The 13,454-nt window shown below is 54.5% G+C and overlaps 6 protein-coding genes across 6 annotated transcripts; all 6 read right to left on the bottom strand.

The window, feature by feature from the left end:
• Window positions 1-1,175: 1,175 nt before the first annotated feature.
• LSCM1_06001 (uncharacterized protein) lies at window positions 1,176-2,315 on the bottom strand (the record flags this gene model as incomplete). The annotated part of the gene is made up of 1 exon (XM_067323435.1): window positions 1,176-2,315. The coding sequence occupies one exon, from the start codon at window positions 2,313-2,315 to the stop codon at window positions 1,176-1,178; it is 1,140 nt and encodes a 379-aa protein (XP_067178540.1).
• Window positions 2,316-5,279: 2,964 nt separating this feature from the next.
• Window positions 5,280-6,293, bottom strand: LSCM1_06000 (uncharacterized protein; the record flags this gene model as incomplete). Its single annotated transcript, XM_067323434.1, has 1 exon — window positions 5,280-6,293. The coding sequence occupies one exon, from the start codon at window positions 6,291-6,293 to the stop codon at window positions 5,280-5,282; it is 1,014 nt and encodes a 337-aa protein (XP_067178539.1).
• Window positions 6,294-7,712: 1,419 nt separating this feature from the next.
• LSCM1_05999 (uncharacterized protein) lies at window positions 7,713-8,975 on the bottom strand (the record flags this gene model as incomplete). Its single annotated transcript, XM_067323433.1, has 1 exon — window positions 7,713-8,975. The coding sequence occupies one exon, from the start codon at window positions 8,973-8,975 to the stop codon at window positions 7,713-7,715; it is 1,263 nt and encodes a 420-aa protein (XP_067178538.1).
• Window positions 8,976-9,530: 555 nt separating this feature from the next.
• LSCM1_05998 (uncharacterized protein) lies at window positions 9,531-10,529 on the bottom strand (the record flags this gene model as incomplete). Its single annotated transcript, XM_067323432.1, has 1 exon — window positions 9,531-10,529. One exon carries the CDS (start codon window positions 10,527-10,529, stop codon window positions 9,531-9,533), a length of 999 nt encoding a protein of 332 aa, XP_067178537.1.
• A 512-nt stretch (window positions 10,530-11,041) lies between these two features.
• LSCM1_05997 (uncharacterized protein) lies at window positions 11,042-11,563 on the bottom strand (the record flags this gene model as incomplete). The annotated part of the gene is made up of 1 exon (XM_067323431.1): window positions 11,042-11,563. One exon carries the CDS (start codon window positions 11,561-11,563, stop codon window positions 11,042-11,044), a length of 522 nt encoding a protein of 173 aa, XP_067178536.1.
• Window positions 11,564-12,139: 576 nt separating this feature from the next.
• On the bottom strand, window positions 12,140-13,018 carry LSCM1_05996 (uncharacterized protein; the record flags this gene model as incomplete). Its single annotated transcript, XM_067323430.1, has 1 exon — window positions 12,140-13,018. One exon carries the CDS (start codon window positions 13,016-13,018, stop codon window positions 12,140-12,142), a length of 879 nt encoding a protein of 292 aa, XP_067178535.1.
• Window positions 13,019-13,454: the final 436 nt, after the last annotated feature.

Genomic DNA, 13,454 nt, shown 5'->3' with positions numbered 1-13,454 from the left:
CCCGTAGCAAAACAAGGTGTGACACAGAGGCTGCACTTCACGACAAGGCATTGGCATCTTGGAGCAGAGATGTGGATCAGCCGGTCTCTGCGTGTTGCGTGAGTGTGCATCTAGCCTTTCGACCTGCAGTGCCTCTCCGCAGCGTGAGGAGGAAAGCAGCGAAAGCAATAGAATACCGTCTTCACCGAGCGCATACTGAGCGCGTGGCGGGCGCGTTGTTGCTTCGCGTGCAAAAACTACCTTTCCCAACCGGGGATGGTTAGCTTGGCTTTCATTCTTCCGCTGCTGCTGGCACCAAAGCCAGCACGAGCGTATGCACACCAACGCGTTTACGCAGCTGCATTGGCGGACTTTTTGATGAATGCTGTCGATCCGGTATCGATGAAAAAAGGTGTAGAAGTAAATGTGCAGATAGAGGCTTAGAAACTGGGTCTGTTTCAAGTGCCTGTACGAAAGAGCGAGAGCGCTCTCGGCTTGTGATGAAAATAAAACGACAGGAAATTTGAAAAAGTCGCGGGAAAAAAAGGGATGCGACCCGTGATGAGATAAAAAAAACGAGTGGGCAAAAGAGCAACACATCCTCACAGAAAAGAGGAGCGGAGACACGGGGAAACGACGAGGAGGGCGGTGGGTAGAGAAGACGAACAAAAAACGAAGAAGAAAACGTGAAGCGGGCTCTGAGCACAGGGGAGAGCGTGCATGAAAAAGGTGGCTTAGGATGTGTGTATATCTTTCAGAGCGCTCGCCAGCTGTCCAGGGAAATGACAGAAGGAACGATAATTCCAGGCGGCAACCGAAAGAGAACCAACTTAGTGAGAAGAACGAGACAGCGCTAAAGAAGGAGCGCTCAAGAAAGCGAGACATAGATGCTACGCATGCATTTACATGCCGTAGGGCAGCCATTCCTCACATTCCGGCACGCGACTACCTGGAGACAGCATGGGCGCCCCACTCGGCCTCATTCCTACAAGTTCAGCCGCATCAGCTGAGGATGTGCAAGTGAGCGTATGTTTGTACGTGTGCAAGTGCGTGAGTATCGCCGTCACTGGGTCAGGCCGCCTTTGCGTCCAGTAGATCACTGTCAGCGAGTCGCGTTCATCGGCGAGAAAAAGGTAAGACCAGCGCGTTCACTTTGCACCATAAACCATTCTGCGTCCTTTTACACAGCAGCAACACTACATGATGATTCCCGGTTCGAAGTGGTGCTCGCCGACATCCTTGTTAGGAAGTACTTTGTTGCCGATAAGGATCACGCCATCCTTCACCTCGACGTCTTCACCAAGCACTGAAATATCCTCGATGTGACACCACTGGCCGATGCGGTTGTTCCAGCCCACGATGCTGCGAGACACCATGGAGCCCTTGCCCAGTTTCGAGTTCTCCAAGATGGCAGCGTTTTCAATGCAGCACGCTTCGCCAATAACGCAGTTGGCGCCAATCGAAGCATTGGGGCCAATCACAGCGCCATCCCCAATCTTTGCGGAGGGGTGAATCAGAGAAGTGCCGACCACTGTAAAACGCCCGCCTCTCGGGTGCTCCTTTGCCTCCGAGCACAACTCGTCAGTCTCGCGATCGCTACCAGCCAAGGATGGGATGAACTTGGTCATACCAACAATATAGTCCTTTGGCTGCCCAACATCCATCCAGAAGCCCGAAAGGTTAAACGCGTAAAGCTCTCTATCCGCTGCCATCGCAGGGAAGATCTCCTTTTCGATAGACGCTCGGCGGGGAGGAATGCGGTTCAGGATGCTCTTGTTGAATACGTAAATGCCAGCGTTGATTCGGTCCCCCACGAACGTTTTCGGCTTCTCCACAAACCGCTCGATTCGGTAGTTCTCCGGCGAGTAAACGACAACACCGTACCTATCCCACTGCGACACCTGCGAGACCATTATGGTCCCCTCGCCGCCGTGCGACTTGTGAAAGCTCAACAACTCCTGCATTGGAAACGTGCAGGTCACATCGGAGTTGAGCACGAAAAACGGCTTATCATCCTGCATCAAGATATCGCGAGCGAGGGCGAGCGGTCCTGCGGTGCCAAGAGGCTCCTCCTCAACGGAAAACACGAAAGAAACACCAAGCTTCCGTGACCACTCGTCCATCTCCGCCTTCATCGCATCCGGCCGATACGCCACAGCAAGAATCACCTCGGTCACGCCAACTGCTTTCAACGCCTCGATCTGGTGAACGATCATCGGCTTGTTGCAGAATGGGACGAGGGGCTTTGGCGTCGTCAGCGTAAGCGGCCGGAGCCGAGTGCCAAAACCACCGACAAGAATCAACGCCCGCATTCCCTGGCCATCTGATCCAGACATTTTGTTGCTTGAGGACGAGAAGAGCTTTTCGACGATAGATGAAGGGACAGAATAGGCGTGAAAAAGATGGTTGGCACACGCACGCACGCACACACTTGAAGAGAGACAAAGTTCTACTACTTTTGTATAGAAAAAAAAAGACGTTGAGCTCGTGTTCCCTCGTTGGTTTCTTCTCTGGGGGTAAAAGCAATGCAGACGTCCGTAGAATCCAAGAAGCAAAGGCTGAATGGCGATGGAAATTGTTGCTGAAAAGCTAAGTGCTTTTACTGAAGCTCAGCGTTGCCGTTAGAAGGCCGCAGAGAGGGGTCAGAAAGATTCACAGTTCGAATACGGTGAGAAGGCATTGTACAAGCAGCACACGCCAGTGCGTGCAGGCAGAGAGAGAGGGGGGGCAATACCAGTAGGTGAGAGAGAGGCGAGCGTTGAAAAGCAAGAACAGCAATGAAGACTGCGAGACCAAGACGAGCATCATTGCTCTCCACACACAAAAAACACCTCGTATCCGTCGCTGTTGCCGCAATTCAGATATCCCTATGGCAGCACAGGCAGTGCCAATGCTGTGCAACTTCGCCTCTGCACTCTTGCACAGCTACATCGGGTTTCTGGCGCGCTTCAGCATGATAGTGCCCATGTAACCCCACAAAGAAGCGTGCGGCGAGCCACACCGTCGCCGCCATCCCCTTCTAGGTCCCTTACATGCTTCCCACTCGGATTATGGAAAAGGCGAGCAGCTACCCTTGGGCCTGTATGTGCGAGTGTGTTGGGGAGGAGGAGATATACGCGTTTCAGGAAGCATACTGCTTTCCTCTCCTCCTCACCCCCCCATTGCCATCATCGCAGGATGTTTGAAAGGTGTTCTTTTGTGGTGTGCCGGGGGGGCATTTTGGCGCTTTGGAACAGACACAGTGGCATGATGGAGCGGCGATAAGAATCACGAAAAAATGCGTTGCGTATTACACAAACGAAAAGTGCAAGAGGCCGCGAAAGTACTGCCCAGCCTGCGCATGTGCACCTGTGTATGGCCAACTGCCGAACTCTCAGTGTGTCAGAAAAGGGGGACGTGCTCGAAAGCGCAGTCACCACTTCCCCAAGTGTGTTTGAAGAAAGCTGAAGCTATACCTCAAGATGACTTGAAAACTGCGATGCGGCACATACACACGCACAGGACTACGCCGAAGCCCGGCACTGGGGTGAGGCGCTAAGCGCATTGGGTGAACCAATACAGAAAGGGTTGAGAGGGTGCCTGGGCGGTGGTCCTTCCCGTGCGATGCCGCCATATGGCGCATCTCAACGACAGGGGGTGGCCACCTCTCCGAAGCCAGAGATTCCTGTAAGTACTCACGGTTGAAGTTCCCATCAGCAAAGACTACTCCCCGAGGGGCGCTTTCCATACATGCAGCCGGATCGGATGCGAGATGAGCGAATCAGCAAGAGCAGACCCTTCCTGCTGTGGCATTTCCTCCAGGTCAAACTCCATACGGTCCGGACGAGCAACACTGCCGCACAAAAACACCGCATTGCTGTCATTCTGTGGCATGAGAGGACTGCGTGCCGTTGCGAGTCTAGCTCTGAGGGCGTTGAAGTAGAAGACGTCGCTGCCTATCACAATCTCAAAGGATTCCACGCCGCAATCCAGCTTCGGCTGCTCCAGCTGGCCTTCCCTTCATTGCAGAAACGTCGCGTAACAATTGCGGTAGCGATTGCGTGCAAACGACTCCAGCACGAGGGAGAGGGAAAAACAGGGGATCAGTCAGTGAGCACCGCCTGCCTGGCGTGCTCCGCCACTATCAGTCCGACAACTCCAGCCCCACACCCCAGTTCCAGAACGCGTCTGCCTTCGAACATGTCTCTATGCGCGGTAACCCACTTGCACATGGGATTGGCAACTGGCCACGTATTGCGCAATGCTGTCTGAGTTCAGCAGAGCCAACAAGTCTCCGTTCTCTGGCGAACTTGGATCAGCTGCGGCGCCGCTCTGGCGAGCTAGCATCTGATGCTGCCCTGAAGGCGCAGGAACGGGCAGATCCATCCATGCAGAACGGCAGTCCAGCAATACGAAGTTGCGCTAAGCTGCCACATTTGCATACTGGTGGTCGTCGACAGCGCCAGCGAGCGCGCGGCGCTGGCCCTCCTCCCAGTGCCCATCGCACGGGAGCGTAGCAACAGTAACGCCTTCAGCCCCTGCTACTCGTGATCATATGCTGTTGGGTAAGAAAACTCAAATGTTGGCAGGAAAGATGCCTGCTCTGCAAGAAGATGAATGCGGGCATGAGCGCTCGTCCCGCCATCGGCGTAGAGAGTGCAAAATTAAGTCGTACCTTGGTACCTCCGCCTATCGTGCAGGCTGGGACAACATGTGATAGGATACTTGCTAGCTCTGTCCTACGGATTGTGAGAGTACTGATGTGGGAAACAACGAAGACACAAAACATACGCGGCGAAATCTAAAAGGAGAGCTCTCGAACACACTTCATGCGTAGGGCTGACCCTCCCCCCGCCAACCCATCCCTAAAGTCAGTAGAGCATAGGGGTAAGGTGGCGATTCGAATGAAAGGCGTCAAAACACCCACACAAGCTGCCCTGGATACCCGCGTATGCGGAAAATTTGCGCCACCAGTGACACTGACGGCACCGTTAGTTAGTTTGTGCTGCGTCGGAGAAAGCGCCATCACCACGTCAGAAGTGTCGCACAACACTGGCCTCCCTCTCCGCCAAACGCCGCGCTCCCCGAGTAGCGTGACGATCCAAGCAGCTGCAAGTTAATTCGCATACAGCTATGGAGTTGACTTTCTGCATGCGCTCGTACTTCTTATGTGCGTGCCCGCGCTCGTTTTCATACGAGCACGCATCTCGGCAAAGACGCTAGAGCCAACGCAAACGTTAGAAAACGCTTCTGCCGTTCTTGGTAAAGCACTCGACGTTCCTATCGGCGTATCCATTCCTGGAAACGGGTCGCCCTCCAACTTACACCAGGGGCGGGAAATTCACTGCGTTGATCTCAGGGAACTTTTCTACAGCGGATTGGAAGTTTGCTGCGTCAACGTGGTACGCAACACCCCCAGCACAACCACGATTGTTGGCACCACCACCAACACCTCGCCCACTGTACCCCCCACCGCCCCCTCCACGGCCGCGCCCACTGAGGCCACCACGTCCTCCTCGGACTCCCGGGCTGCAATCGTCGCCGCTGCCATACGCCCTATAGCTGTCGCTCACCTGTTTGGCATCACCGCCACCGATGCCGCTGTGAGAGTAGCGGCCGCGCCCTCTTCGAGTCTCGTTTGCGTGGTGCGGCGCAATTCCACCTTTATGCTCCATCCCATTTGCAGCGCCGCTGTGCACCACGTTACTGAGGTAGTGCTGACCCACCTCAAGGGGTGCAAAACGAGGCGCTCCATCGAGGCCATTGCTCATCTGATAGCCAGCCTCTAGCCGCCGACGGTGGGCAAGGAAATCTTGCTTCAGTTGATGAACCTCACCACCGAGCAGGGAGACGTTGGTTTCAGACATGATGATGCAACCGTTGCGCACCTCGGCGTCCTTGTGAATCAGAACCTTTTCGCCTGGAGTGGGAATTCCCTTAAACACACGCAACGTACAGAGCTCTAGCGCAGGAATCTCGACATTTCCGTCAGAAAGCTGCAACCGCAGCAGTCGCTTTCCCCAGTTCCGCTGGAAAGCTGCGCCGAGAACAGCCTCCTCCTCAGAGGCATCTGCGCAAGGATGCAACGGCTGCGTCGCGTCTCGCGACGCATTGATTTGCATGACGACTGAGTTTGGAAAGGTAGCAGAAACCTGGGTACCGATACCGTATGGTAGAATGCTAGTGCCGCAAATGTCGCGCAAATTCTCCCGAAGTGATTTCTGGTACAGCTCCATGGCGGTCATGGAGGCGTTTGACTGCAGGCAGCGCTCAACATAGTCAGTCGAGAGTGACAGCGAGTACATCTCCCGCACCTCATCAGCAAGGGCTGTCATGGCACCGCAGCTACAGGTTGTCCCAAGAAACGAAATAGTATGCACCAGAGCCGAAGAGTGGAGTCGGTATAGTCCAACTGAGCAGTTAGATGGAGGCCCACATGTGCCCAGTTGCCGGAAACGATGAAAAAAGTGGAAAGAGAGAGCGCCTGCAAGGATGATTGAGTCAGACACACACTGCATATCTGAGAACACACGTTAAGGCATACGGTCAAGCTCGCCCTGCGCGCAGAGGTTTCATTCAATAGCCCTAGCTGAGGCTCATATTTCCCACTCTTGGCTTCATGGCAGCGGCAGCCAAGACTGAACCCGGCGTCCCGCTTACACTCTCGCCTCGCTTGAGTGCACCCACAACAGCAGCACGCGAAAGAGAAGCACAAGCAGCTAGAGATAGCGCACCGAGGAGCTGTAAAAGTGATCAGAGACACTAGCCCACATGCGGCTATGAACGTGAACAACAAAAAAAGATGAGGCTGCAAAGGATACCTGACTATCTGCGGGTTTGCGCTACATCCTTGACGTCATTGTGCGGTGCATATTCCGCCCTTTTCATCTGCAGTGGTCATCCGCCGCCTGAGGGCTGAGAGAAGCAAACATCAAAAAGATGGAAAATGGAAAAACACGTCGTCCAATCAACGCGCGTACATGAATACAGACATGGGGACCGTACAGCGGATACAGTCGGTTAGAGCGAGGATGGCAAGACACAAGGAAGCTATAGGGGCTCCGAAGTACGCCGAGTTAGTTGAGGTGCTTAGACGGCTGCCCGCACCAGCGTCTGAATCGCACTCGAGCTCGCCTGGACGGGAAAGCGATACAAAAGGCAATACAGCTGTGCATTCCGTCCCCACTATCACAACCCTCTTACACTCGTACTCTCTACATTGTGCACTCCCAGCCGGTCTCTCAAAAAAAAAGCTATTCCTTTCTTCCTCATTCCCCTTTCCTGATCGTCTCATCCGCACTGAAAGCACCAGAGGAGCACCTATAAAGGAGGAAAAGGTAAGCCGTCTCTCGATATGCCGCATAACTGCCTTCCCTGCTAGATATTTGAGAGGGGTTATGAGAGAGGGAAAAGAAGAAAAAGGGCGAATTCGCTACAGCACCACTCACCGCATCACGGGTGCCTCAGCTAGCCTCCGCCCATCCCTTCTTTAGCCTCGCTGACGCCTTCCAGCGGAGCCCTCCCCTAGTTACTCTCTCATCCGCCATCCACCGATCACTCTGTGTACTGTTAAAGATCGACCCAGAGCTGCAAGGATGTCACCCTGAAGAGCCACGTCTCGCCAACGTAAAAATCAATATATATATATATATATATATTGCAAGAGAACTACTCTCACAATCAGCCACTACCTCACGCGAAACACGACAGAAGAAACGACATACAAAAGCACGACTTTCCTGACCCCCACATCACTACGACGACTCGAGGCGGCTCCGCAGCATCTTGTTCTGCATAGCAAGCTGAGACAACTCTATCTGCAACTGCGATCGCCGCCGTGAGTGATTTGAGTACAGGACACGCTGCTGTTTATCCCTTCCACGTGTCTGAACTTGTGAAGAGACCTCGCGGGACGCAATAGCGTTCTGCAGAATCATGACCTTTCGCTCCAGCTGCTCGACTTTGCAGTCGTGTTCCTCCAACTGATCATCGCGTTGTGCGACTGTCTCACGAGAGAGCTCTAACGCAGCGCTGAGCGCCTCGAATTGGGACAGCGGCACCGTGGCCGAGCCCTCTGATACATCGTCCATGGGCTCATCATCCTCCACCTCCGCAAAGACCTCACGAAGGAATCCGTTGGCAGCCTCTAGGCGGGTCTCCAACTGGCGCAGTCGTACCTCGAGAGAAAGAATAGACTTAGAGTTACCCACGTTGGTCTCGCGCAGCTTGCAGAGGTTACTGTGCAGAACCTTCTTGTCTTCCTCCAGCTGCCGAATGGATTTGCTTTTGTTCTGTCTGTCCGTCCCCGACAGTACGCGCTCCGTTTTCTTGTGAATACGTAGGTTGCTCTTAACTTGCTCCTCTAGCTCCTTATAGCGTGTGTTTGCCTGGCGCAGCTCCTCTTCCGCCTCGGCACAGCGGGTTTCGATTTCTTCGGCAGCGTCGGCCTTAGCCTGCAGCTCCTCGATTTGCCTCTTCAGTCGCTCCGACGTCTCCGAGAGGGCGCGCTGCTCCGACGCTAGCAAGGAGAGTTGCCTCTTCTTCTCCTTGAACTCACTCTCCATCGCGGCCTCCGTGCGTGCGGAGTTGCGGTCTACATCCCATCCAGTGGACCGCTTTGCCTCCACAAGCTGCTTATCTGTTTCCTCCAGCGAGCGTTCCACCTCCTCCATCTGACGGGAAGTGATGTCGGCGGCCCGCTGGAGATCTGCTGTTTTGCGGTTTTCCAGCTTCAGCTCGTCTTCCAGAGCCCTCAGCTCCGCTAGCAACTCGAGAGAGATTTTCACACCACTTACCACTCCCTCGTTGCGCTGCTTCTCTTTCTTTCGGATAATCATCTCGTTCATCGTGCGCATCTCCTTCAGCAGCGCCTGCTCCTCCTTTGCGCGCTGCAGCTCCGCTTCCTTACGAGAAACCCGGAGCTCCAAGCTTCGGGCTTCGCTTCGGCGGCGCTCCAGCTCCTCAGAGATGGATTGCGGCGAGCCCTCGCGCGGGACTACAGCTCCATTCACTGACATCGCGCTCTTATCAGTGTGTTGGCGGGCGTATGCGGATGCACGCGTGAATGCTATGCACGGAATCCGATCAAGCCTTCTGGACAACGAGTGAAAATAGAAGAAAAAATGAAACGCTTCCTCTAAACCGATATAAGGAAGAGTGACGGGCGTGGTGATGGCTCCCAACTGCAGCGGGGAACAGAGAGAGGAAAGAAGGACATGCTGTACGTGAAGCTGAGCAGCAAAAGACACCCCCATCGGTGACACGCCATGCTCTTGCCGAAGTATCATTGTAAGCAGGGGCACCATCAAAGAGAAACCACATGAATCATCACATTTGCTCCTACGATCCTCCGTTGCTCTCGCATCCCACGACAGTTCAGCAAGACTTCAGGAGTCGGTCGTATCACAGACGCGCAAGCGTTTCCGCAGTACAGCAATACCGCGCATCGCTTCAAGTCAGGAGCGGGGAAAAAAAGTAGAATGTTCATCGTTCATGTGGATAAGACACAATGCACCAGAGCCAACGATCTGAAGACACCTACAGCTTGGTAGCCAACACACGCACTCGACACATCAGTGATCGGGGTATGGATTATCCGAGAGCGTGCCCTGTCGTTGCATCATGCGCACTCGCTCGAGACCCTCCTCCGCAGTCTGCGTGGAGATGGTATACGCTTTCACAATCGATTCCTTCAACACTTTCGCCAACGCCATCTGGGTCAGCCCGAGCCCGTCTCCACGGCACACGTCGAGACTAGGATAGTACCCGTGGATGTCGATCCCAGCCACCTTGGGCCCCCGAATCCCGGTGATAATGTGCAGAAGATCTCGCGTTGAGACGCCCCCAGGCACAGGCGAGTGGACAGCAGGTGCAAAAGCTGGGTCGAGCACATCAGCGTCGATGCTAAGAAACACAGGATAGTCATTACGGATGTCGCGAATGCAAAAGAGACCCTTTGCGTAGATGGCTTGCATATCCATATACATCACTTTGTTTTGCTTACGCACCTTGCGGTCGCCGGACGAGACGCAGCGATTACCGATCTCGACAACGCCCTTTAATAGGCCCTTCTCGAGTAAGGCACGAATCGTCTGCTCAGCCCTCTCCAACGACGGTTTCGCGGAGAAGTGGATCAGTACAACCTCGCTTGAGCGAAAAAGCCGCTTATAGGACTCCACCATTGCCAGCGTCGCCGAACCGTCGCCGCCGACGCTTACCGGGACGTAGCCCTTCTCCAGCAACTCCGTCGTCGCCTCCGCCGTGGCCACGTACCAGTCGTCCTTGGTAACCTCACCGGGTTCCTCCTTCTCACACAGCATTTCGCCACACTGAATCACAGGAAAAAAAATGACTGTTTCTGGTGGGCACTCCACAGGACCGGGCTCATGGAATGTCAGCTCCGCATACATGTCACAGTCCCGCGGGGACTGGTAAAAGTGACTCAGCAGCTTTCTGGAGCTCATACTTGCTCCGCCCGAGTAGCCCATGAGAGCAACAGGACCCAGCTTATTAGCCCAGTCCCCCGATCTCGGCGGGAGAGCCTTCACACGTGAAAGAAACTTGTTGAACATGACCCGTGTTCCCGACATGGAGCATTGCGTGCTGCGTAGCCTTCGGTTACAGAGTCCATTAATACATGCATCCGCCCGCCGTGCAGAGAACACGGAAGAAGAGCACACGGGAAGAACAGCAGCGGGAGTTGTGAAGACGACGACCAGTAAAAGGGGCGCCAAAGGGCAGGTTTGCAATTCAGTCTCTGCCGCACCGGGAAAGCTCACGCTACGCACAGAGACAGCAACGCAGCGCAGAGAAAGGCGGAGAACTCCCAGGAGCTGCCCCGGTCATCCCCTCCATCTTCTTTCCCGCGCCTGATACTTCTCATCCCTCTATCTGTGGAAGCGCTGCCTATAGCAATCGAGCAACATCTCTCTATCCTCACTGGAATCGAGAGCAGCGGCTAGCGGCGATGAAAGGAAGCTTTACTTTCTTCGGTTTCTTTGCCGCTTCTTCTTTTTTCGCCAGGCGCATTTTGTGATAGCAACTGTCACAGAACGTGAAGCGGTACGTGCAGTGGGACTGGCGCTCATTTCCTCCCCAAAGAGAGAGGTACGGCATACCATTTTTCGTGCAACCTTCCTCCTAAAAACTCTGTAGGCAATGCACGCGACTTTGGCGCTGACGCTGGCATGCGCGGCTCTGGGGGCGCCTCCCCGGGAGAAAGCAAGAGCGGTAGCATTCGCCCACTCGTCGCGTGGTAATGGCGGCGCTTGTACTTCTCTGCTTTGCGCGATTGACGAGCAAGACGGTGAGCAGCGCCTTTCTCGCGCTGCCCAGCTTGCCATTCTAGGAACGCTTCCCGACGGGCTATGCGGCGCAGTCGCTGCTCTTGTAGCATCTCTTGCACCATCTCTTTCTCCCGCACAAAGTCCACAACATTCACAGAACTCGGCGGCACGATGCCGCTTTCCCTTGCCAGCTCCTCCATATCCACGTCAGACGGGTGGACACCTTGCTGCAGCTTTGCATTGCAGAACTTTTCAAAGATGGCCTTTTCTTTTACGTCCTTGAACTGGTACCAAAGACATCTCGACAGACAGCGAAGCATGTTCTCAGAAATCTCGGAGGAGATCAATGGAAGCCTCTATACTAATTGCAGGTGCGCTACGATGCAACTCTCACGCACTAAACTAGCACTCCTGCGCACCTAGTAAACGCGAGCGCTGTGCAAGCGAGAGGACCTTTCAGAAGCATGCGCTGAGCACAAAAAGAAAAAAGGGCCACAGACAACGCAAAAATGTAAAAAGGAAAACATGGAAACTCTTTGAAAGAGGGTCGGAGGCGCATACGTGACCGACAATCTCAGCGGACCGTATCGCACCCACCGGTAAGGATGGCGCAATTGCTCTAGGTGATCCATATCACGGAACAGAGGCATAACAGTGGTTCCACATCGTTGCCGACGACGGCCTCGAGCCAGCGCACCACTAATTTACCGGCTGCTCCACTTGGCACGTCCCAACGAGAATGCACAGGCCTTTCATTACTTCTTCTCTCCGTTTCGTTTGCGTTTGAGGTATTTCTCCTACTCCACACATCCCCAGCACGTTAAAAATCCTGAAGAGATGCACCGAAAAGCATCACCTAAAAGACTATTTATGCATTTACTCGCTACTGCATGTGGCTACTCCATCCCCTCGGCCCTGGAACGTAGAGCAGCCAGCCTAGCCTTTTTCTCGCGAAGGCGAGCCAGCCGCGCCTCGTCCTCGTTCACCTCGCGTACGCGCTTCTTCAACTCGCTCGGTGCGGCTTCCTGCCGCAGTGCCTCTTCTTTTTCGGAGGGCACCTTCTTCGCCTTAACGGCAAGTGAAGGAGCTACAGACTTCTTCGCAACGGCCTTTTTGCCCTCAACCGGCCTCCGGTCAGCCAAAACCGTAGCCGACTGCTGCTGCTGCGGCTGTTCCTTGGTGTTCTCTGCCGACACCTCACCGCAGTCGGACACCACGATCCGACTCCGAGTCTTTCCGGAAGACGATCCAAGGCGCTCAACCTTCTTTACTACGTCAAGCCCCTCAATAACACGGCCAAAGACAACATGCTTGCCATCAAGCCATGGAGTGGCGGCAGTACAAATGAAAAACTGTGACCCGTTTGTATTGGGGCCGGCGTTGGCCATGGAGAGACACCCGAGCCCAGTGTGCCGGCCGGCCTTGCCAGAGAATGACTCGTCCCGGAAAGTCGTGCCATATATGGACTCGCCACCTGTGCCGTTTCCACGTGTAAAGTCGCCGCCTTGGATCATGAAGTTCGGGATGACACGGTGAAAAACGCTATTCTTGTAATGCAGAGCCTTGCCGCTGCGACCCTTGCCCTTTTCTCCCGTGCAGAGAGCTCGAAAATTCTCGGCGGTTTTGGGAACCGTGTCAGCGTACAGCTCCATAACGATGCGACCAGCTGACTTATTATCAATGCTGATCTCGAAAAACACCTTTGGATTCGTGTGCTTCTCCACGTCGATGCCGGCGCGCTTCCCGACCTTCGGCGGCACACTCATACGAGTCATGGTAAGCTTTCGATAGGTCTCTGTCACCTCGCCTACTTTTTTTTTCAATTGCGGCACGCGATCGCCACAGCGGTGGATCCCTTCGCCGCGAATAAGTCTTCTAGGGAGCGTCAGTAACGTCTAAGCTACAGCGCAGGCGAGACAACAGCAGAAGAAAGAAAAGTTGAAAGGAAACGGCTGGAGGAAGTACAGAGAAGTCGCAGCGGAAAGGTTCACATGAACAACACTCAAAGCCAGAAGAGTATGCCGGAATGCTGCTACTGGCGTGCTAACCACTTCATCCGTCAACCATGGAAGCGTGCTGTCCTACGTCGCCATCAGCAGCACACCACCCCTTGGTCACTTTCAGATGCACTACTGGCAGGCGCTACTCGAGGATACACCGTCCAGCGATTGCCGTCATTTGGATGTCTTCCTCCCTCTCGCGCTGAGCTTA

The sequence above is a fragment of the Leishmania martiniquensis genome, chromosome 23 (assembly GCF_017916325.1).
Source record: "Leishmania martiniquensis isolate LSCM1 chromosome 23, whole genome shotgun sequence".
NCBI lineage: Eukaryota > Euglenozoa > Kinetoplastea > Trypanosomatida > Trypanosomatidae > Leishmania > Leishmania martiniquensis.
This window is presented reverse-complemented; position numbering and strand designations above follow the sequence as displayed.